General features: G+C 50.3%; 2 protein-coding genes and 1 long non-coding RNA gene across 12 annotated transcripts in view; 2 read left to right on the top strand and 1 right to left on the bottom strand.

Moving 5' to 3' along the window:
- CNBP (CCHC-type zinc finger nucleic acid binding protein) overlaps nt 1-8,370 on the top strand; it is a 58,348-nt gene extending 49,978 nt beyond the window's left edge. For 2 of the 10 annotated variants that reach the window (XM_069561061.1, XM_069561059.1), the window contains exons 2-5: nt 6,023-6,252; nt 6,372-6,464; nt 6,568-6,766; nt 7,373-8,370. In XM_069561061.1, coding sequence (XP_069417162.1) covers nt 6,150-6,252; nt 6,372-6,464; nt 6,568-6,766; nt 7,373-7,490 — 513 coding nt within the window. In that variant the 5' untranslated portion in view covers nt 6,023-6,149 and the 3' untranslated portion in view covers nt 7,491-8,370. Of the gene's footprint in view, nt 1-6,022; nt 6,274-6,371; nt 6,465-6,567; nt 6,767-7,372 lie in introns of all 10 variants that reach the window. The other 8 variants (XM_069561057.1, XM_069561055.1, XM_069561060.1 and 5 more) reach the window with 5 other exon arrangements.
- Nucleotides 8,371-12,600: 4,230 nt separating this feature from the next.
- LOC138424327 (uncharacterized) lies at nt 12,601-14,593 on the bottom strand. Its single transcript, XR_011250753.1, has 2 exons — nt 14,195-14,593; nt 12,601-13,661 (listed from the first exon to the last, which is right to left on the bottom strand). It is a non-coding gene; the product is annotated as an uncharacterized lncRNA (long non-coding RNA).
- A 127-nt stretch (nt 14,594-14,720) lies between these two features.
- LOC138424322 (ras-related protein Rab-43) overlaps nt 14,721-23,254 on the top strand; it is a 40,885-nt gene continuing 32,351 nt past the window's right edge. Inside the window, exons 1-6 of the mRNA XM_069561049.1 lie at nt 14,721-14,890; nt 16,886-16,908; nt 17,407-17,458; nt 18,382-18,447; nt 18,614-18,656; nt 21,944-22,056. Coding sequence (XP_069417150.1) covers nt 14,888-14,890; nt 16,886-16,908; nt 17,407-17,458; nt 18,382-18,447; nt 18,614-18,656; nt 21,944-22,056 — 300 coding nt within the window. The 5' untranslated portion in view covers nt 14,721-14,887. The remainder of the gene's footprint in view (nt 14,891-16,885; nt 16,909-17,406; nt 17,459-18,381; nt 18,448-18,613; nt 18,657-21,943; nt 22,057-23,254) is intronic.

Raw genomic sequence — 23,254 nt, 5'->3', positions numbered from 1 at the left:
GACTGCATCTGGTCCTGGGGGTCCTAGGAAAAGAAAACATTGCTTGGTTTTCATCTGTGACTTCAGATAGTATGTTTCAGGCATTGTTCAGAAGGACCCACGAAAAGTATATGGTAAAGAAGCCGAGTCTGGATTAGCGTGCCTTTTTTTCCCCCCTTTCTTTTTTCTTTTTAGAAGGATTGAATTTCATCCTTATCTTGTACCCCCAAAAGACAAGTTTTTAAGAAAAGATTTTTTTTCCCCTTTTTCTTGTTCTTTGACTCACTTTTTTGGAGAGAAACATAACTAGTGAATTTCTGCCTCAGTGAATTAACCTTAATTTAAATTAATTTAAGTTAACAGCTTTTTATTCTTTTGCTCAACCCCTGTTAGTTGAATGTAAGGTCTTGACGGTCTTAAAGAGATGAATAAGAGGTTGTTCTTACCTGTAAGACTTTTTTTCTCTCTGCAACGCAACTACTTTCAAATACTTAAAAATTACTGTGGTCATGGCTTAATCAAATACCTACGAAGTGCCACGTTCATAGTTTGATGCTGTTTTAGTTTGTTGAGCCTGATTCTTGTTTAGGAGGAGCTCTATGTACTGAAATATAAAAGGGATAATTTATTATATTCCCAAGGGCTGAATAAAGAACTTAGTTTTTTCCAAGTTGTAACTCTTGGCAACAATTAGAAAAAAAACAAGGTATATATTTATATAGTTATATGTCACAGAGAACTTGGGTTACGTTTTTCTTAGCAACCAAAGGTCCACAGTCCTTTTCCTGTTGATAACAAACTAGGTATTTTAAATGTGCAGTTTAAGGGGCATTTATTACACTTATATTTGAACAGGCAGAATATCTTTTTAAGGCACTATAAATGAGGGTTCTTTTTACTTTTCTTGAAATCTTTAAAAGTATGTGGCATCTACATGGAAAGCTTAAAGACGAGAACCACAGTTTTAACTACTTGAGGGGATTGATCTCTTGTCTAAATGCTTGACCATGAGAGAGAGACTGCTTCCCTCCTCCCGCGCCTGCAGGAATGAGAGTTTCTTTTTTAAAAAATTGTTGGCTTCTCTCCTTTTCCTAGCCTCTGACAGTAAGTGGAGAGCGAAAGCGTGGTGCCAAGGCCGCCTGGCCTGCTCTGTGGGGAGCACCCTTTCTGTACTGGCAGGTTTAATAGAGCTCCTGTGCTGGCCGCGTCCGGTGCTACTGCAGTCAGGGCCTGGTCTTGAGAGATTCCAGCAAAGTGCACACCATTTTCATGTTAAAAAGACGCTGGGCTAATTCAGTAAAGATTGTAGCCAACAGCATTCACATTGGAGGGGGTGGGCTCTATTAAAGGGGACTGGAAATGCAATATGATGTTCACTTGGAGTGGCTTGTTAATTACAGATGAGGGTGTTAACTAGGGAGGTCAGGTTGCCAGTCTTTGCCACTCCTAAATTCTGCCTTGAGGAAGGTTAAAATCTAAGATGACTTTAAATTCTTTCATGGGCATAGGTTTTTAAAAACATATCAGGTCTATTTTATTTTGACTTATCCAATTTGGTATACTTTTCTGATAGCATTTTCATGAGCCTTATCACTTAATCCTAAACCTCTGCAGAGGACTTGAGCTCACAGTTGAAATCCTGACTCACAAATCCTGCCTTTCTAGTTGTGTGGCCTTGGGAAAGTTACTTGGTCTCAGATCCTCAGTTTCCTTATCAGTGAAAGGGGAACAAGGATACGTAACTTGCAAAGTTGCAGGGATTATGGATAATGAGTAGTAGGTATTTAGCTGCTAACTGAAACCTCTTGGGATAAGCAGAGGTGGGTGTAAGTAACCCGAGCACGTGGGAAATGCAGGAGAAGAAGCCCGAGGTGCTCCTGGGGGTGGTCTCTGTCCTGCAGCCTTTGGGCAGAGTGCAGGTAGCCCGCGGTATCACTGGCTTCCTTTAGTTTATTTTTACTTCAAGCTGAGGCGGCTTGGTACCACGTTGGTACTGGGAACTGGCTTAGTGGAGCGCAGTGATGGGTGAGTGCGTTCTGAGGGCAGAGGGCCCCTCGGCTTGGGGACGATGCGTGGCGATGGCGCTGATAGGAAGCAGGGCCGTGTGAGGAGAGCGGTCTCACCCGTGCTCCTCAGCCACTGGCACCCTTGGCTGCTCCTACTTTAGACGTGTTTGTAGACTGTTGCTGGCTCCTATTCACTGGAGCGCGTTGCTCGTGTTGACCAGGTGCTGTGAAGGTTTAATCAAAGCAGTTTCCTGGCTTTGTTGTGAGTATCAAAAATGCGGTAAATTTGCCTCAGTGAAGACAACTTTGTGGAACTAGTTCCAGGACTTCAGCACTCACAGCCTAGATGAGTGCAGAATCGGGATAGTTGGGTCTCCCAGTTCAGCTCACGTGGCCCTTCTCAGGTCGCATTTTGACTGCGCCAGGCATGCCCTGGGCCCTGCCACATCTTACATGTGACTTGTGCCATAAAAATTCAGTTCGCTGTGGCTGAAGGGAAACATTCTGCTTCCTGGGGTTGGAAATGGGAGCTCATTTGGAATTGACCCTTTTGCTTCTCAAGAAGGGGCGTTATAGGCCGGGAAACTGGAGTGTAAGCGGAGTTAGGCCCACTCTAAGCCTGCTGTGTAGATTGGCCGTGTTGTGAGGCTTGTGGGCTGAATCCCCGAGCAGAGAAAGAACCGGGGCCCTGGCAGTGAAAGTCCGGAATCCTGACCAGCAGGCTGCCAGGGAACTCCTTAGAGTGAGTTCTGCCTGTCTGCACTTGAACCTCAGCAGGGGAAGCGTGGAAAGGAGAGAGGAGCTGTGAGCAGCAATCATCAGCCCTTAGGAGTTTAGTTGAGCGTGTGCTAAGCACAAGGCACCTGGAAACAATTCTGGCTCCAGATGAAGACAGGAGGGGCGTCAGGTGTCCTGAGGTGACGAAGCAAGCAGTTAAGTGGTTAACCCCGTGGTTCCCAAATCTTTTTACATTGTGAGAATACATGGGGGTGGATAGCAGCAGTGATTTTTAGCAGCAAGAAGAAAAATATGCTCTCTTACTGCCAAGTGACAGTGAAAATACAGCATTTGCTTTTTAAATTAGTATATATGTGCTCTGCAGCATTCCATAGATTACTGGGTCTCATTGAATTCTTGGAGTAATAAGAGTGTGGGTGGCAAGCAGAGGTCCTGGTTTGGCTACTGACTTCAGTGACCTGGGGTGAAAATTTCTCCGTTACGTGTGGGGATTGTAACAGATAATCTGAAATGCACACTGAATCTGGATTGCAGTCAGGCCTTAGTGAGGATGTGAAATTCATCGGTACTCTGGCCGTACTGCGACCGGGGGCGAGCCTGGGCCTGAGCCTGGGCCTGAGCCTGGGCCCTGGCAGTGAAGTGCTGAGTCCTAGCTGCTGGACCACCAGGGACTTTCCAGCATCATTCTTTTAAATGAATAGTGCAGCAGCTCATCTGATGGCAAAAATTTAGGTGGTTTTTTTTCTTTTTGGTCAGTAATTACTGGATTGGGTTGGGTCTGTACAAGAAACGCAAGTTTATTTCATTCAGCAAATGACTATTGGCCCTCGCCCCCCCCCAAAAAAAAAAAAAAAAAACCTCAGCAGCTAAAATCCTGAGTTACAGAACTGCTGCTGAAAGGGTGGTTGTATGGGGTTTTCTTCAGAGGTAAGTAACTTGGTCTGTACCCTCCAGGAGGATGATAAAAAGCAGAATGGTAGAGCAGGCCAAGTGCCCTGAGTCTTGGTAGGAAAAAGGAAAGTTCCAGGCTGGTGATGTGGTCAGGTTCCTTTATAGAGCTGGCATTTATTTGAGCTGGCCCTTGAAGGTTGGAAAACGTTGTGACAGGTGTGAGAGGCGGAGGCAGACAGTGCCGCCAGACTCCCGGCCAGGAGCAGAGGGCATCGTGGAGCCGTGATGAATTCGCAGCTCCGTCTTCCCTCACTGCCTCTAGTTTTCCTGAGGAACAGCATGAGACTCTCTAAAGACCTTGTAACTTAATGTGCTCATATGTAAGATGAGTACTAGGATAGCGACCTGTCTCCTAGGATAGGTAGCATCCCTTTAAAACAGCAGGAGTCAGTTGGATTACTGTTAATTATCTAAGAGCTCTCTCAGTAAAAATGTAGAACAGTTCACTCAGATTGGCTTGGCCAAAGAGGAAGAATCCGCACATGGGCTAATCGCTTGGTAGGAAGCTAAATTTTTTTAACTATTATTTGTAGGCTGAAAGTAACCCTAAAATGTTACAGTGTGCACTGTTAATTTTCTTCCGCTGATAAGACATCTGATGACTCCGTGTAATGTACTTCCCTTACCCTTCACCATTATGAAGCAAGCAAGAGGTCTTCTTAAAGCAGCAGTGTAAGAGTGAGATTGCCCAAACTACCATTTACTTTAGCTTTGAAAACGCGTGTTGAATATTGGGTTGTCAGTTTTCTAAAAGATAAATATCTCATTAAAGTAAAAAAGTATAAAATGCTTGGAGCCTGTCCGCTTGCCCGGATTGCCTTGTGAAAGGAAAGGACTCCTTGGGACCAGGAGCTACAGTGCTTGGATCCGCGTGCCTGCTCAGTACTGTCTGGCTTTTGGCCCTGTGGAGAGGAGCCCACCAGGCTCCTCTGTCCACGGGACTTTGAGGCAAGAATGCTGGAGCGGGTTGCTGTTTCCTGCTCCGGGGGGGTCTTCCCAGCCCGGGACGTGAACCCGGGTCTCGCATCCGCTGCATCGGCAGGCCGGTTTGCTGCCACTGGGCGACCTGGGCAGCCCACCTGTACTCGGATTGGTCCTTGGTAAACCAGAGAAGACGCAGGGTGGAGGTGGGATTGGGGGGAGGCCCAAGAGCCATAAGCACTTTTCCTGTGATTGTTTTATGTGCTGTTCACTTTTTAATCTCAGTGTTTTCTCTGGAAACCAGCCCTCCACTTGACTTAAAATGCCAGCACCCATATAGGAAAGCAGATGTAATTTTGCCAAATGCCTTTTTAATCGTCACGGACTGGTTTCTTCTGAGTGGAAACGTGCCTTGGGACAGCGTGGGGAATGGGCGCCCTGCTCGGGCGCGCTGTCCCCCGCTGTTAGGGTAAGTGTGCAGGGCGAGTGTGCAAGATGGCAGTGTCCTCTGAAGATTTGTCCCAGCTCTGGTTTCAGGCGCATGGGACAGGTATCAGTCCTTTTGGATATCTGACAGCGGAGACTTTTGAAGCTAAATTCGAGCATAATTTGAGTCACTGGGTTTTGCTGCATCGAGTTAAAAAACTTTGTGCACCATTCTTTGACACTGGAATTAAGGGCAAAACATGTCTAGATGCAGGGAAGTGTGGAAATGCCAAGGTCACATCACTTCCAGCGAGCTTTTTAAAGGCCGGTTTAATGGGAGTCTGTCCTGCAGCACTCCATCCTGCTCTTCTCCATTCTTTTCTAGGAATAGCCCCTGCTTATTTTTAGATTGTTACGTAAGAAGTATAAAATGGGTTTGCTTTGGAGTTTCGCTTTTATTTTGAAACAATGCCCAATAAAGGAGTCTACTGTGAAATTACAAGTAACCTTGTTTTAGATGTAAAATTACAGAAGAAAATTTGGAAATGGGAGAAACTAGAGTGGGGGAGATGGGCCCAGTGCTACCGGGACTTGACTTTGGCGTTTCTCTTTGTTGCTTTTCTACTGCTTTAAGACTGCGCCTCTTCTGGCGCGCCTGCCCTCCAGAGCTCAGTCGGCAGGCAGGGCTGCGGCGTCATTAGGCGCCGTGCTGGCTGCTCTGGTGCACGGGGGGGGGGGTTGCCTCTGCGCTGCAGCGATGCTGCAGACCCGCGGGCTGCTCCAGGCTTGTAACCAGCACGTGGCTTTCAGTGCCCACCATCGAGTTTCATCGCTAATGATGGATATTCATTTACACTAAAACCCTGAAAGTCCTCTTAGTAACCGGGTTAACGCTTATGCGTAATTGGAACGAATATGCGAAGTGTTTCTGATTCATTTTTCAATATATTTCATAATCATGATGCCTAAGTATATGGTTATCTGACTGTTTCTCTAAACAGTGTATTGGTTGGCTTTTGTTACTGAAGAATAATCATCCAGAAATACACTGGACGGAATAAGAGCTGGAAGCGGTGGTGAGTGGCTTCACGTTGTCGTCTCTGCTGTCTTGAAGGTCTGGCTGCAGCCATGAGCAGCAATGAGTGCTTCAAGTGCGGACGGTCTGGTCACTGGGCCCGGGAGTGCCCCGCTGGTGGAGGCCGCGGTCGCGGGATGAGAAGCCGTGGCAGAGGTGGTTTTACCTCGGATAGAGGTATTTTTGTCGAATAAAAAATTCTGAAGTGCTTCCGTATTCGTGAGCGTCAAGACTGGGCTAATGGGCCACGCACGCTTTGTCTTCGTCCAAAACAGGCTTCCAGTTTGTCTCCTCGTCTCTTCCAGACATCTGCTACCGCTGTGGCGAGTCTGGCCACCTTGCCAAGGACTGCGACCTTCAGGAGGACGGTAAGTGAGGGGCGTGCGGAGGAGGGGCCCCCGGGGTGCGGCGCGGGGCCTGGCGGCACCCGTGAGGCGCCACAGTCTGCCTGACCTTTCCCTGCTGCCGAAGCCTGCTATAACTGCGGCCGAGGCGGCCACATCGCCAAGGACTGCAAGGAGCCCAAGCGGGAGCGGGAGCAGTGCTGCTACAACTGCGGCAAGCCCGGCCACCTGGCCCGCGACTGCGACCACGCCGACGAGCAGAAGTGCTACTCCTGCGGCGAGTTCGGGCACATCCAGAAGGACTGCACCAAGGTCAAGTGCTACAGGTGAGCTGCCGGGGCTGCGGGAGCCCGGGCTGCCCGCCGGTGGGAGGACCCTGGACGCTGCGGCCCCGACCTGGCCCCGACCACACGAGGGGCTTGTGTGCGTGAAAGAGTGTGAGGAGTGATGGTTTGGCACCTTCAGAGACTTCGTAGAAAAGTACAAAGCCTATGTTCTGGTTTGTGTAATTCATACACAGATCTTTTTCATGAAATCAGGAGTCTCTGCTTGTGAATGTGACATGATGATCTATGTACATGTTAAAGCATGCACTTTGACAAGTTTTGATATGTACATACTTGTGGGATCCTAGGGGCTCATTTGTGTGAAGACAGACCATGTTGGCCCGTGCTTGGTGGTGGCGGTGGGGGATCTGTGTGGTCCGTGTTTGGTGGTAGTGGGTGATCTCCTGTGGCCTGCTCAGCTGAGTGGCTTAGCTGTCGGGTTCCTCCTCCTCGGTCTTAGTTTAGGGGTTAGTGAGACTCACTGTCTGAAGAACAGAAATGCATGCATCACTCATCATTGCTTTTGTCTCGCAGTAGCTGATCCTTCGGTACACTGTGACTTTTTCTGAGCGCTCTCGTGACAGCTGTTTTAATTTCCCCTCTTAGGTGTGGCGAAACTGGTCACGTAGCCATCAACTGCAGCAAGACAAGTGAAGTCAACTGTTACCGCTGTGGCGAGTCAGGGCACCTCGCGCGGGAGTGCACGATCGAGGCCACGGCTTAATCGCTCTCCTTTGTCGCCCCTCCTTTTCTGATTGATGGTTGTATTATTTTCTCTGAATCCTCTTCACTGGCCAAAGGTTGGCAGACAGAGGCTACTCCCAGGCCAGTGAGCTTTACTTGCCGTGTAAAAGGAGGAAAGGGGTGGAAAAAAATCGACTTTCTGCATTTAACTACAAAAAAAAAAGTTTATGTTTAGTTTGGTAGAGGTGTTAATGTATAATGCTTTGTTAAAGAACCCCCTTTCCGCGCCACTGGTGAATAGGGATTGATGAATGGGAAGAGTTGAGTCAGACCAGGAAGCCCGTTCTGGGTTTCTCAAATATGTTCCCATGTAGGAGGTAAAACCAATCCTGGAAGTGTCTGTGAGCTTCCATAAATAACTTTTAATTTTAGCATAATGACTGCCTTGGATTGTCTGACCTCAGTAGCTATTAAATAACATCGAGTAACATCTGTATCAGGCCCTACATAGAACATGCAGCTGAGTGGGAGTAAACAAACAAAAAGACAAACACGCGTGTTAATGGCTGTGCGAGAACACGCTGGATAGAAGCCTGAGCAGGGACAGCCTCACCACAGCGTTGATGCTGGGTAAACAGATGGTGGTGGCAATGGTGTAGAACACGTTTTCAAAGACTAAATCTAAAACCCAGAGTAAACATCTATGCTCAGAGTTAGCATAATTTGGAGCTATTCAGGAATTGCAGAGAAATGCATTTTCACAGAAATCAAGATGTTATTTTTGTATACTATATCACTTAGACAACTGTGTTTCATTTGCTGTAATCAGTTTTTAAAAGTCAGATGGAAAAAGCAACTGAAGTCCTAGAAAATAGAAATGTAATTTTAAGCTATCCAATAAAGCTGGAGGAGGAAGGGGAGTCTGACTAACGTTCTTTTTGTTTCAACTTTTCATTAACGTATATGGTGCAGAATGCCGCATGAAAGGGGAGCAGAGGCCCGGAAGCTGGCAGTCTTCTGGAGTTTTCTTTTTGTGCTAACTCAGTCTGGCCTTCCGTGAGGAAACGTAGCTGTTGGAGGGAGCATAGGCTTCAGACGCTCCATCAGCTCTGCAAGGACATAGTTTACGTTTTCTCGTCCATTATAATGATGGCCTTTCGTTCCACGTTGATTCTGAACAGTTCTAACACCATGGATGGATGGCTTTCGTTAAAGTTTATTTTTTTTAATGTGGACTCTCGTTAAAGTCTTCATTGAATTTGTTACTATATTGAAGTTGATTTATGATTTTTTGGCCGCAAGGTGTGTGGAATCTTGGCTCCTGGGCCAGGGATGAACCTGCGCCCCTGCACTGGAAGGCGAAGGCTTAAGTGCTGGACCATCAGAAGTCCCACCATGACAGTTTTACCATTTCAAATTTTCCTGGACTTCACAGGGATCTGGAATGTTGGATTCCTTGTGTTTTCTCCTAGGGTGTGATCTAGAGTTGACATGCACCTTAGAAGTCATTTAATGAACTCACTTCATAGTTGAAGACTGTGCAGCTGCCTGGAACCTCAAGTACCCTTCCTCCCCTACAGCTGCTGAATGCCCCTGGCCCTCCCCGTTGCTGCTGCCCCGAGCTTCCCAAGGTGGCTCATTGGCCTCTTCATCCTGCCGGGTGGTTTCCTCGCCTTGCGTGTGCTGCACGCCGCGTGTCATCTGGTCAGTGTGTAATGGTGGGTCACGCAGCGCTGTGCTCACCAGAGCAGCAACATGGTGAAACCCCAGCACCGGTTCATTTCCTTAGAGTGTCAAGCTTTCAGTTTTGTTTTGCTTGTGTGGTTGGGTTCCATTGTTTCTTTTTGGCTCAGTCGCACCTCTGGGATCTGACTTCCCTGTGTCTCCGGCCTGGAAGCTTTAGGTCTTTAACCTGGCACAGACAGCGAAGTCCCTTTGATATTTTTATGAAGCAAGTGCTGTATCTCAGATGTTAAGCATGTTAGAGATCATGATAATTTTAGTTTTCTGGCACAAGTACGAAACATGTTGCATTTCATCAGTTTTACTGCTGACAGAGAACTTGACCTCTTGCATTGAAATGACAAGCATTTCCCTTGAAAAGTCAGTAATCTATCATTCATTTACCTGATGATTTTAGCATTTCCTGTTCTTTGTGTACAGTTGGGAGAAATGACCACGTTGCTCCCTGGTTCCACAAAACCAAGTTGTAGTAAGTGATACAGTGCCCTTGAGGGTTTTGAGGATTCTGGTAAATAATGAGTATCATCCACTTAGGAAGAGTTGATTTTTTTAGATAGAAATAGTCAGATTTGTTGCAATTGTAGGGAAAACAGTGCCTTGAAGGATTTTGTCTGGGATGTTGGTAGCTGTTGTGTTTGAGTTATTTTGACTATTTTATATGTTAAATTATTCGTGGAACAGGCTGTCTTTGACTTTAAGGCAGTAACACGGTCAGTAAGTGAGGCACCTGGCTTCCGACGAGACGTCGTCTACTCTTAAGTGACAGAGGCAAAATCTCGAATTCGGGGCTGTCAGAAGTCTGCAGCGTATACTCGGACCATCTGTTCTCTGTTCCCTGTTTTGGGATCTGTTTCCCTTCATTATTTATTAGTACTGGTCGTGACAGTCCTTGTTAAACTTCACTCTGTCATTTTTAAAACCTGGTAGAAATTCTAGTTGTCCAAAAGATTTTGAGCACGTTCTATTCATTGGACTCATGTAACTGCTGCAACCCTTTAAAACATTTCTAATGACAGTTTAATAGAGTGGGTGTTAAAGAACATCTCTGTTAGAATTAAAGAGGCTAGCATTGGGCATGACTTTCTCAGGGAGGGTACTGAGCGGTATTTTGTAAGATGCTGGGTGACTCCCGGGATAAGGAGACAAGGTCGTGGCCCCAGTGGTGTGGTTATAATTTGAGAACAAGTCAGTCCAGAGCTTGTGCTCTGAACTACAAAGGTTCATGTCCATTTACTTATCCTTGTTACTTGCCTTAGAATTGAAAGAAATTACATTGAACGTAACAGCTTCCCATCTGTTCATTTCCACCTCCACTGGCAATGAACTTGACTGCTTGTGATCTCGGTAAAGGTTTCGGTAGCCAGCTGAGGTGTCAGTTCTGTCTCCCAAGCAGGCTGTATGTGATGGTGATGAGGGTCACAGTGGTGTCTTCAGCATCACAGACTTCGTGTTTTCACACTTGGGTTTCTGCTCTTGTGCTTGTGGAAACGTACCTTCCTAGGCGGGCCTGAGGTGACCGAGGCAGCTGCAGTGAGCAAAGCGCACGCCCTTCAGCCGGTCGGGGTGCTTCTGTGTTCATTGCCGCATTTTCCATGGAAGGTACTTTGCGCTATGAACCACGAACCCTGGCCTGGAGCCGGACCACTCTGGCCTCCACTGGAGACCACTGCTGCCTGACCCCTGTTGGGCAAAGAGAATCTGGTCGCAGAGGTAGTAACTCCAGTGACGTCGTGGCAGGCCTTCCACAGTTCACCGAGGTTGGCTTCTTGCATGAGCAGGGCCCCCTGCGCTGCTCTCCGCCCGAGCCCTCCACCGTCCGCAGCTGCAGTCTGCTTGCCCTCTCGTGCCCTGTCACGACAGTTGCTCGAGCAAGATGAGCCCAGGTCTCCTGCATTGCAGGCAGATTCTTTACCATCTGAGGCACCAGAGAGCGCTCTCACAGTCTGGGAGATGGGGACTACGTCTATACTTCCTGGTCAGGCCACAGGGGTGTGTGCATGAGGCCCGGCTTTTTCAGCACTGCCATGTCTGAGGCAGCCTTGTTTGATCACTGGAGCTTTAGGGAGCCTTCCACCCAAGGATTGATTAGAGCTGGATGAGTGTCAAGGTCTAGAGAAGATTTCCAGCTGATGTATTAGAGGGATGGGCATTTCTTTTTGGGGGTGCTGTGCTGGGCCTTCGTTGCTGCGTGGGCCTTCTCTGCTTGGGTGAAGCGGAGGCCTACTCCATAGCTGTGGGGTGTGGGCTGCTCATTGCAGGGGCTTCTGTTTGGAAGCACCGGCTTTAGGGGGCGTGAGCTTCAGGAGCTTTGGCTCCCGGGCTCTAGCACACAGGCTCAGTAGTTGGGCCGCACGGGCTTAGTCGCTCCGAGGTGTGAGGGATCTTCCCAGATCAGGACTCAAACTCGATTGGGAGGTGGACTCTACAGCCGAGCCACCAGGGAAGCCTGGGATGCACCTGCCTTTTCGCGCCTCCAGGTGGTATTTTCAGTTTGGGTAAGTGAAACTGCAAATGATGTGGTCTGTTTAAATGCAGATGAGGTGACTCTTGTCCAAGCTGAGGCCTTTTGCTTATTCGCTAATATTCTGGGTGAAATATTTGGCAACAGGAACCTGGACAGATACAGCAGAGACCAGAGGTGGCAGTCACTGGCCGTGAGAGTTGCGTGTGTGACTTCTAACACCTGGCTAAGTCAGTTCTCAACTCCCCCCAGGGCTGTCTCAGTACCTCTGTACCCGGATCTCCAAAACTCTCCTGGTTTTAGCAGCAGAGCCTTGCTTGCACTTGAAGCTGTGTGGCAGCATGTAGGCAGCAGACCACACTGAAGTCTCTGCTCGGGGTCAGTTGTCGGCTCGTACTTGAAGCTCAGCCAGTCGCTCTGAGCTCATCTGTAAAGTGAAGAAAAGCTGTCCTGCAGAATCGCTGTGATGGTGATTGGGCGACCAAACACATCGTTGGTGAAGGTGGAATAATCAGTGGTGCCTCTTGTTTTCAAACTTCCTACAGTGCCACCACACTGCACGCTGCTGAGGGGAACACCTCTCAATGTCTGGCAACCCTGAAATGGGCCGGGGTGAGCCAGGTATCAAAACACTCAAGTGTCTGGCCGCTAACTGCAGACTGCGGGGGGCAGTGGGTCGTGTGGGTGGAGCTGGTCAGCTGGCACATGGAGGAGGTGGTGCTGCAGGACACTGACGGGCCCTGCCCCTCTGGGGTCAGCAGCAGCCCTGCTCTGCCCCATTGAGCGGCGCTGCCCACTGCTTCACACTTCATTCAATGTGCTCTTGTCTAACCTTGAGCGCATTTTGAAAATCAGCTCTTCTTGGGTATTTAGACCTTGATTCAAAATTAGTTCTCATCCTAAAATTTTGATTATAAATGCAATTTCGAAGCAGAAACACTGCAAGTATAATGGATTAAAGTCTTATTAGTAACAGATTTTTTAAAAAATTTCGGGATGCTCCAATCACCCCTTCCCAAGGATTCTACCAGAACTCATTTCTACTCTTTTCTTGGGTGTTAATTCTATTAGACCTAACAGAATAGCATCCCCTCGTGAGCATGGGAATTTCTGGTATATTCTGCTGGTTACCTCTAGGTTGGGAAAAAGAAGCCCAAAGTGGATTAAAACCTACGACTGCCTGAGATGCAGTCCTCTCTCAGGAGAGCTGTGTCATCTTAGTCTCATACTGTCCTATTTTTATTTCCCACTAAGAACACAGTGCTCTGAGATCCATTCAGATTACAAGGGTCTGTATTAACTTCCAGGTCTTGGGCTTGGACCAGGACAGGACATGAAGAGAGGGTATGCTTCTGCCTCGGATGGACCTTGTGACCATCTCATCCTAACATGACCAAAAGCGTCATCCCATCAAAGTTAAAAGTCTGCTCTAAGTTTGGTCAGGTACAGAGGTGCCAGTCTCTGTCCTAAATCAGGTATGGGTGAGATGTGGGTATGATTCAGCCTGGGGTGTCACTCCTATCCGTAGCTTTGTGACTTGCTCCCCAAGATGAGTGGGAGGCGTAAGCCCCAGTGAAAAGACACAGGACACTGCCCTTCAGAACGGGAGACTGGAAGGAAAAGGCCTCACTGGTTTCAACCAGTTACAGAATCCAGCAGGGCAAGGGGTGTGTGGTGGTAGGGCCTGAGCACCTCCTCGGGCTTGAGCTGCCTCCCCAGGAGCGATCGGTTCCTCTCCATGGAGGGCAGCACCTGTTCACGGCTGCACACTTGGATCAGCCTGTTTCCTGCCCCTGGAATCTTCGGGGGGTTAACAGCCATCTTTTGTACCCTGTCCCTTGCCATCCAAGCTGGCAGTGGTTCTGCTGGTGTGACATGTTCAACCTTGGGGGTCTCCTGCGTGTCATCGGAATTCACTCCATCTGACGAGGTTTCTCTGTACATCTCTCCTGGATAACCCATCTGTATTCCTGGCTTCTGCTGAGATGGTTGAAAGTGGCCATCAGCCTGGAAGAGAGCCCCCCAAAGCTCACAGTACTAACGCAGCGAAGTTTTCGGGCAAGGCACAGACTTTTCAGGATCCCACCTAAGCGGCACGCATTCCTTCCACTCCATTAAGCCCACACCTAGCTGTCAGGGAGGTGGACGACGGACTGTGGCAGGACAGCCTGCTTTTTAAGAGAAAACTTGTCACGGTTCAGGCATGGGCCCCTGGTCTTCCAAGCACTCGTCGGTCCTGTCCGAACTACAAACGCTGGCTGCGTCCCCCGATGGCCTACGCGTCCCGGCCGCAGCCGGAGCACCCAGCAAAGATTAGGCCCCGTGTCGCTGGAAGTTGCTTCCGCAAAGCACCATGCTGGCCGAGGGGGAGGTGCTGGGAGTGGCCACCGGGGCCCTGCGGGAGGAGCCCCCAGGCCCATCCCTAGCGGTGGCCTCTGCCTCCCTGGTCCGGGGCTAAGGCCCTTCTGATCCCTGCGATGTGCCCAGTACCCACAGACTGAACTCCTGCAGTAACGGTCCTTTTCTCCCCCGGGCCTTACGTTTATTTTAAAAGGGTGACCTCAAGCCTTGGTCCAGGTCGCACAGATCCTGCGATTCTAGGAGGAACTCTCAGAAGCACAGACCCGAAATAAACGCCTGAAAAGAGGGGGAACTGACGAGGCGAAGCAGCCTCCAGCCACTGGCGAGCACGCGGGCCGCGGGAGGGCCCCCCGTCCACTCAGAGGGCTGAGGACGAGATACTCCCGGCGGCGTGTCTCCGCTCCCAGGACGTGACGGGGCAGCAGGGACACGAACCTCCTGGAGCAGCCACGGCCCCTGCAGCCTCACACAAGACGGCGGGGCCGCGAGTTATCACGGGAAATCTCGCCGTTGTTATCGCGAGAGCAATACCAGCACCACCACGGCGGTCCGAGTCGGAGACGCTTCCGTTCCATTGCGCAAGCGCAGTTCTGCCGCGCCCCTAATTTTCGTGCGCACACGTCGGTGCGACGCCCTGACGCCCAGGGAAGGCTGCCGACGGGAGCACGCCTGCACTTCCTTCCCGTCCCCAGGTCAATTGAGTTTCGCTTCCGGTTCCTCACTTCCGGTCCCTTAGTTATTCTTCCGACTGGAAAGCCGGTGGTTCGGGAAGGCTAGAACCTTCAGTTCCCGTCCGAATTGGCCGCTCCCGGGGCGGCGGAGATCCGTGGGCCGGTGCCGCGCGGCCTGAGGGCGGCGCGCTCCCTCGCAGCATGGTGAGCGGGGCGGGGAGCGAGGGAGGAGAGCGGCGGGCCGGGGCCGGGGCGCCCGGGGGCTCCGGCGCCCGCGTTCGGGACACAGGGCCTTCCCGCCGCGGGAGGCCGGAGGGGGCGGGGGCGGCCCCCCGAGGGCAGGGTCCGGGGACGGGAGGACGCGCGGGTCCGCTGGTGACCGTGACGTTCTCACCAAGCGAAGCGCCCGTGCGAGGAGCTCGGCGCCGAAGTTATCGAAGGCGTCGTGGAAGTCTGTCGGTTGATGAGAAACCAGTGCGCAGAGAGCAGCCGTCTCCGCTCTCCAGCCCTGGGAGAATATGCCCCCCGCCCCCCATTGCTCCTTCGCACTGGCCGCCTCCGCCCGCAGGCTCTCGTTTCCGAACTGTGACAAGCGTAGGGAGTCTCCTCTCTCCGTTCCCTGGCAGAGGAGAAGGGGCCCTGGCTTTGGATGCTTCTGGCAAACTGTGGCCCTCACACACACTCCTTTCTGTGGGTTTCCATAACCCTGGATTGCATTGTTGTTCCCTTGCTCAGTCGTGTTCGACTCTTTGTACACCCGTGGACCGCAACACTCCGGGCTCCCCTGTCCTCCACTCCCTCCCTGAGTTTGCCCGAATTCATGTCCATTGAAAGTGTTAGCCTCTCAGTCCTGCCCAACCCTTTGTGTCCCTGTGGACTATAGCCATGGGATTCTCCAGGCAAGAATATTGGAGTGGGTACCTATTCCCTTCTCCAGGACATCTCAGGGAACGAACCTGGGTCTCCTGCATTGCAGGCGGATTCTTTACCACCAGGGAGGCCCTGAAGGACTGTGGGCAGGAGGAGAGAGGGCAAGTGAGGATGAGAGGGTTGGATGGCATCGCCGACTCTGTGAGATAGTGAAGGACAGGGAAGCCTGGCGTGCAGTCCATGGGGTCACGAAGAGTCGGACACGACTGGGTGAGGAAACAGCAGGCACAGATGTCCACTGAGTTGGGGCCCTGGTTACATGCCCTTGTCAAGTGACTCATTGTGCTGGGGAGGAAGGTTCCTCTGACTTCCCCCAAAAGGAAGGACCGTGGCCAGATTCCTAGTGCCCAGCATGGTGTTTCACAAATTACATTGGATACTGAGACTCTGTAGGCTTTGAAGTAGGTAGGACACAACCTCAACCTTCAAGAAGGCAGCTTCTCCTGGGAGAGCCTCTCTGTTTCTTTCCTTAGTAGATGTCGTGTTTATTTATCTACCAAGCACTTAGCGAATTTATTTCTCTGTCACTTGGAAGAAAAAGTCAGAAAGACTTAAGTGGAGCTCACACTTTCTGAGCACCTGTTTACTGCACCGCTGACGTCCTCATGTATTTGTCTGATTGAACCATCCTGACGCCTCTGTGAGGTAAAAGTTCCCATCCCTGCCTAGAGGTGGGAAAGTTGAGCCTGAGAGAGGATTTCTCAGGGATGCTAAGTGGGAGAGAGGAGAATGACACTCAGGCCCTGCACTCAGCACGTGCTCCCCTTATACTGGAACCGAGAAAACGTGCTCCCTGCCCGACGCTGTGTTTCAGGGATAAGTGGCTTGCCCTAAGTGCAACAATCTTTCCATAAAACTCCCTTGTAAAAGCCAGTCTTTCCTTCCTCAAGTTCCACTGGCAGGGAACAGAGAGTTGTGACGCTGGGTGGAAAGTGCCTGGTAGATACAGACCCAGACAAAGGGGAGCAGCCGAGCTGGGAAGAAGGGCTGACAGGAGAATTGTCTGGGATGATGATGGCTCCGGTGGATTCTGAAGGGGGCGTGGCCAGATGGAAGGGCGTGGTCGCAGTGGAGGAATCTAGGTAGGGAGAGCGGCTGAGTCGAGTCGCGGTATCTGGGCGTCTTCTGATTTTTGTTGTTATTTGCTGTGCTCATGGTTCTGGCTGTGTCCTGAGGAAGCTTTTCTTTAAATAAAACCTTTTTCTAAAAAGTAAAAGAAATAGCTCTTTAAAACATGGTTGTTTTTCTTCCCCTCTCTTTCCGTTTTAGGCCCGAAACGCGGAAAAGGCCATGTAAGTATCCAGTCCCTTTTGTCTGCAGATTTTATGCTGCTTAACTGCCAGCTTGGAGCTCTGTTTCTGTTTGGTCTTCGGGTACACATCTCTTCCTGTCCCTGTGTTGAAGCAGCGTGCGTGTATCTGCCCACGTATTTATCTCCCCCGAAGTGTTTTCTCACTGCTCCCAGAACTTACGCTGAAGGGGAGGCTGGGCTGTGACGGCGGCAGCCCTTCTCATCCGTGTTTTTAACACCGCAGCGGGATGCTGAGTTTCCCACAGTCCTTACCTGCCATGTGGGTAGAGGGGATACGGGGTGTTCAGGAACACGTCCTTATGAACGCTGCTCTTTGGAACGTGGAAAGCCACGATGTCTCTGGGTTCTTGACAGCAGTGCGTATGTGCGTATGTGAGTGAGGGGTGGCAGCTAACGTCTCGAGCAGATCTGCCCACCCAGGACTTGGGTGATGAGAGACCTGTGAGCAGGGTCTAACGGTCTTCTCTCTTCCCGGTAGGACGGCCTTAGCAAGATTTCGCCAGGCTCAGCTGGAAGAGGGGAAAGTAAAGGTTGGTTTCAAGCTTCCTCGTGAGTTTTCCAGTAGGAGGGATGGTGAGCGCGGGCAGACTCCAGACCCTCCTCTTCTCGTCTCCGCTTCCCTGTCTCCTAAGAGTCTGTTCGCCTGAGGCCCGGGTGACGCTCCCTGTCGCGGGGGCTGCGTGATGATTTGTACCCTTGGTGATGGGATGCTTGGGTCTCCCTGTTACCCCAGCCCGGGCTCATGCTGAGTAGTAGAAAGTGAGCTGTGCTCTGGGAAGCAGCTCTAACCTGAGACCAGCGGGTGACCTCCGCCCGTGGAGACTCAGCCAGATTAGGGGTAGCATATGCTGTTCTTCGAGTATTTTCGTTTTGTTTTTAAAAGTGTCCTCTCACCTGCCCCCGCACCCACGCATACTCCTGTGTACACACAGCCGCGCATGTGTGCGCTTGTTCTAGACACTGACCGCTGTCGCTGCTGAAGGTAGTGCCAGCGTGCCACGGGATGGGCATAGCCAGGTGCACTTCGCATCTCTGCGTGGATTCACTTATTCACAGATATTGTTCAACAGTAACTACTGTGGAGCTACAGAGTTGTGGTTGGTTGAATCTGTGGTTGCAGAGGAACCACGGATCCCGAGGGCTGACAAAGTTAGACTCGGATTAACCCCCGCTTTGCTCACGGTCATGGCCAAGTGCAGTGGGCTTTTACATTGAGTATTGGCCTCCATCCCAGGTGCGACACGGGGGGTGTTTTTGCCTGTGCAGTTATTTCCTATGGAGAGACTGCAGAGTGAGCCTTAAGGCTTGATGAAAACCACTGGGGACTGAAGCTGCGGATGTCTTTAGACTGTTACACATTTGAGGCTTCAGGCCGGAATCAGTTGTGACTGTTGCACGAAGCTTGTAATTTCATATAAGATTGTGGCAACGTGTGTGTTTTGCTTTTCCTTAGGAGCGAAGGCCCTTCCTTGCCTCGGAATGTACTGAGCTGCCTAAAGCCGAGAAATGGAGACGGCAGGTGCGGTCTGGGCGAGCTCGATCTCAGCAGAAATAGCAAGGCTCGGAATTTTATTACCTGCGTGACTCTTAAACCACGTTTCTGAGCACTTTTAATTAGATATTTCTTATGTTTTCAGACTTATTCAGAAGTCATAACGATGTATTACCTTTTATTTTTCTCGTAGATCATTGGAGAGATCTCAAAAAAAGTGGCTCAAATTCAGAATGGTAAGCCAGCCTCTCTCTTTAAAGTGCTTGATTCTCACTTCCACAGTTAGGCGTGGAGACGTCAGCCCCGTCTCAGTGGTTGGTGGAACAGGAGTAAGGACAAAGAGCTGAGCAGTGGTATCAGTCAGCTTGAGCTACTTGCCATGTATAGAGCACTCACCTCACAAAGAAGAGTGCACTTTCTTTTTGAAGAGGAAATGGAATACTCACCAAGATAGAGCATATTTTGGATTGTAAAATAAATGCTAGTAAACATAAAATAATTAAAATTTTGCAAAGTATAATTCACTAATTAAAACACAGTTAATGTAGAAATCGGTTACAGAAAGATACCTGGCAACTTCCTAAATATTTAGAAATTAAACATACTTCTAAACAACCCATATACCTAAAGTAAAAACCTCGAGAAAATTAGAAACTATTTTTACTTGAATGAAAATGTAATGTCACAATTCAGGGTATGAAAAAAGCAATGCTTAGATGAAATTTTATAGCATTAAAGTAAAATAAAATAAGAAAGATATCAAGTCAGTGATCCCAGCTTCTCCCCTAAGAAACCAAAAGGAAGAGCAAATTAATTCCAGAGTAAACAGAAGGGAGGAAACAGACAGAAGACGAGCAGAGAAAGTAGGGCAAAAGTGGGTTCAGTGAAATCGATAAACTTCTAGTCCAGTTAGATGATCAGGAAAAAAAGACACAGATTAGTAACAGCAAGAATGAAATCGGGAACGCCACTACGCTCTAACCATCAGAGGATGAGGGAACACTAGACACAACTTCAGCGCCTTCACTCAGCAACGTAGATGAGACGGGCCTCCTAAAAAGACACGTGCTAACAAAACAGTGCTCCCTAACCGTCGGCAGTGTCACCCCTCCAGCCCCCTCCACCCACCCCTGGGAATTTCATGCTATCTGGAGGGGGCTTCATTTATTAGAGAAATTGAATTCATAGTTAAAAACTTTCCAGCAAAGAAGAGTCCAGACCCAGATGGCTCCCCTGGCCAGTTCAGATATTTAAGAAGTACCAGCTCTACAGCTTCTCCCAGAAGAGTGGAGAAGGAACCCTTCCTGGTTTACTTTCTTACATATTCTGGTGTGTGTGCCCTTGACCCTGAAATCAGAAAAAGACATTACAAGAAGAGGAAAGACTCCAGACAACATTCTTTCCGGAATTTGGCCATAAAGGCCTCAGCAAAGGATTGCACGGTTGATACAGCGCTCAAAAGTCAATTCACTGCGTCGTCAATTTAAAGAAGGAAAGCCGTGTCATCTCAGCAGATGCAGAAGTGTTTGACAAAGTTTATCATTCATTCATAAAAGCTCAGCTAACTGGGAGTAAACCAGAACTGCTTCCTTTCCCTGATAAAACACTTCCACCAAAAAGCCTGTAGCGAACATCACGCTGAATGCTGCAAGGTTGAGATCAGGAACAAGGTGAAGATGCCTTCCTCACGCCTTCCGTTCAGTCTTGCACTGGAACTCCTGGCCAGTGCAGTAAAGCGAGAGGAGAAGATGAAAGACCCAAAGACTGGAAGGGAAGAAGAATGCTCTCTTCCGAGGTGGCTTGATTTTCTGTGTAGGAAATCCCAAGGAATCCACAGAAGGGTTTCCACAGCGGAGAACTGAGTTTAGCTAGATGGCAGACTGGAAAGGCCACACAAAGAAAGTCAGTTTGATTTCTGTGTGCTGGCAGGAAGGTCTGGAACGAGAGCATCTTTCACAGTGTTACTTACAGAAGCATCAAAAGGCAAGAAGTACTGAGGTGTAAATCTAGTAAGATACGCACATGGTCTGTATGGTGAAAACTAGGAAGCAGTGATGCCAGGCAGTAAAGAACCAGTGAAGTGGAGACGTAGATAGTGTTTGTGAAGGGGAAGACTCAACATCGGAAAGAGGTCAGTTCTTTTCCTTTTTAAAATCCATCACAGAACCCCAGCGTGGTTTTCCAGTTTATGTTGACAAACTGTAAAGTTTACAGCTTTGCCATTCCATGTGACTGCGGCCAAGAGAACTTTGAAGAACAAAACTGGAGCACCCGTAGCATCAAGACTGGAGCACCCGTAGCATCAAGACTGGAGCACCCGTGGCATCAAGACTGGAGCACCCGTGGCATCAAGACTGGAGCACCCGTGGCATCAAGACTGGAGCACCCGTGGCATCAAGACTGGAGCACCCGTGGCATCTAGACTGGAGCACCCGTGGCATCTAGACTGGAGCACCCGTGGCATCAAGACTGGAGCACCCGTGGCATCAAGACTGGAGCACCCGTGGCATCAAGACTGGAGCACCCGTGGCATCAAGACTGGAGCACCCGTGGCATCTAAACTGGAGCACCCGTAGCATCAAGACTGGAGCACCCGTAGCATCAAGACTGGAGCACCCGTAGTATCTAGACTGGAGCACCCGTAGTATCTAGACTGGAGCACCCGTAGTATCTAGACTGGAGCACCCGTAGCATCAAGACTGGAGTACCCGTAGCATCAAGACTGGAGCACCCATAGTATCTAAACTGGAGTAGCCATAGTATCAAAACTGGAGTATCCGTAGCATCAAAACTGGAGTACCCGTAGCATCTAATTTCAAGATTCAGTGTGAAGCTAAAGGTATCAAGATCGCATGGTCCTGGTGAGAGACAGACAGACAGACCAGGGAACAGAATAAGGAGTCCAGACATAGGGGCACACGTGTGTGGTCCGCCTACCTGGCAACGGAGCAGAAGCGGTTCAGGGGAGGAGAGGAGGCCGTCTCCCTCCCTGTAGGCACAGGGTGCTTCGCTTCAGCACACCAGAGACCCCTGACCGTCCTCCTACCTCTGGTAGGACGCCCTGGTCGCCAGTGACAGCGCCTCGGCAGCCTCCTGTGCTGTCCCCTTAAATCCGCCCCGTGGGCTCCTGGTCAGAGGTGTTCCCGGGGACCGGCAGGCTGCTTGCTGACGCTGCCTCCCTGTGTCCTGGACGCTGAGCGCCCCGCCGCTGAGCTGTGATGTCTCAGAGCTGGTGTAAATGGAGCTGCGGGACAGCTTCAGTTTGCATTTCTCTGGTTGCTAATGGGGAGGAAGTCGTTTTTCAGAGTTTTTCTGGGGCCGCTGGAACTCTGTTCACGATCGTCACCCTTCCTTGATTTCGGTGTGGATGGTTTTCCTCGTGAGCTGAAGTGTCTTCACGTTGCCCACCTCTGTCAGCATTGACACTCTTACAGGTGTGACATGAGGCGGTCTGCTGACACTCCTAAGGGTGTGACATGAGGCGGTCTTTTCAGGAAATGATACGACATTTTTCTCTTCTTAGCTGGTTTAGGTGAATTCCGGATTCGCGACCTGAATGATGAAATTAACAAGCTGCTGCGAGAGAAAGGACACTGGGAGGTCCGGATCAAGGAGCTGGGCGGCCCTGACTATGGGGTAAGTAAGCAGCAGCCCAGGGCCCGGCTCAGGGGCTTTCTAGGCAGGGTGGGTCCTGTCTCCCTGCAGCCCCCGCAGGCCTGCCTTGGACGAGGCCCTTGAGAAATGAGAGGAGCCTGGAAAGGGCCTGGTGTGTGTACACGGGAGCCGTGAAAGCACAGGGCCAGTGGTGTAGAAGGTCCCCGGCGCGGGCCTGGCATCCAGGGTGAGCCGCTCGGTCTCCCCGGGCCCCTTATGGAGACAGCCTTGGCACCGCACGTGCGTCTCTGAGCTCCTTGAGAATTGGGACAGCCCTTCCACTGCAGCTTCTGTGCCTGAGGGGCCCTGGAGACAGGCACCCTGTGCTTGCTCTGGATTCTTTTCTTCCTCTGGACTGTTTAGAGGCGCAGTGACTTTGCGGCTTTCAGGACCGTGACCCTGTGTGTGTGTCTGTGAGTCACACACGGTCGCTGTGTACACGAAGATGTGCTGGAAAGGCTCCTGGCGGGTGCTGCTGCACTGTGGAATTTCCTGTGCTGTTCTATTTTGGCTTTTTAACAATTGGTAATTGTGGCCCGCATAGTGGATTTCATGACCCAGACCTGCCCCGTTTGCCCAGGTCTTTGAACCAGTCACGTCTGGTCAGTGGACTGCCGTGTAGCTGCGTGAGAACCCTGGGCGGCGTTTCTGTGTATTAGTCTGGCCCCTCTTAACACAGAGCCATAGTTCTCAGGTCAGTGCCTGGCCCAGCCGAGGCGTTTATCTTCCCACGCCTTGGGCACCTGCTGGGAACGTTGCCTCCGCATCCCCGTTATTTCTGTGACGCTGGTTTTGCTCCCTGTCGGACGGCGTCAGCGCCTCTTGTTCCCCGTCCTGGAAAGGCTGCAAAAGCTCCTCGTCAGTAGTGCTGTTTCCGTCTGTTTCCTTCTGGGGGTGTTTCACGTGAAAGCAGTTGATGCTTATTTCCCGGGTGTAAAGGTAACACCTGTAGGGGCGTGCACCTTTGGTTCAGGCATCTGGCTGTTTCAGCGTGTCCCACGCCTCGTGGCCTCTCCCCTGCAGTTCAGAGCCTCGTCCAGACTCACCTGTGGCCTGCAGGTGTTGCCGCCATCGCTTTTAACGGAGGGAGTCCCATCTTCCGGGTGTCTCATTTGTGCTCTTCTTCTGCTAGCTGTCATTTAGACTTCTGCGACCTTTTAAAGCTCTCTTTTTTTTCGCT

This window comes from Ovis canadensis, chromosome 19, assembly GCF_042477335.2.
Source record: "Ovis canadensis isolate MfBH-ARS-UI-01 breed Bighorn chromosome 19, ARS-UI_OviCan_v2, whole genome shotgun sequence".
Classification (NCBI taxonomy): domain Eukaryota; kingdom Metazoa; phylum Chordata; class Mammalia; order Artiodactyla; family Bovidae; genus Ovis; species Ovis canadensis.
This window is presented reverse-complemented; position numbering and strand designations above follow the sequence as displayed.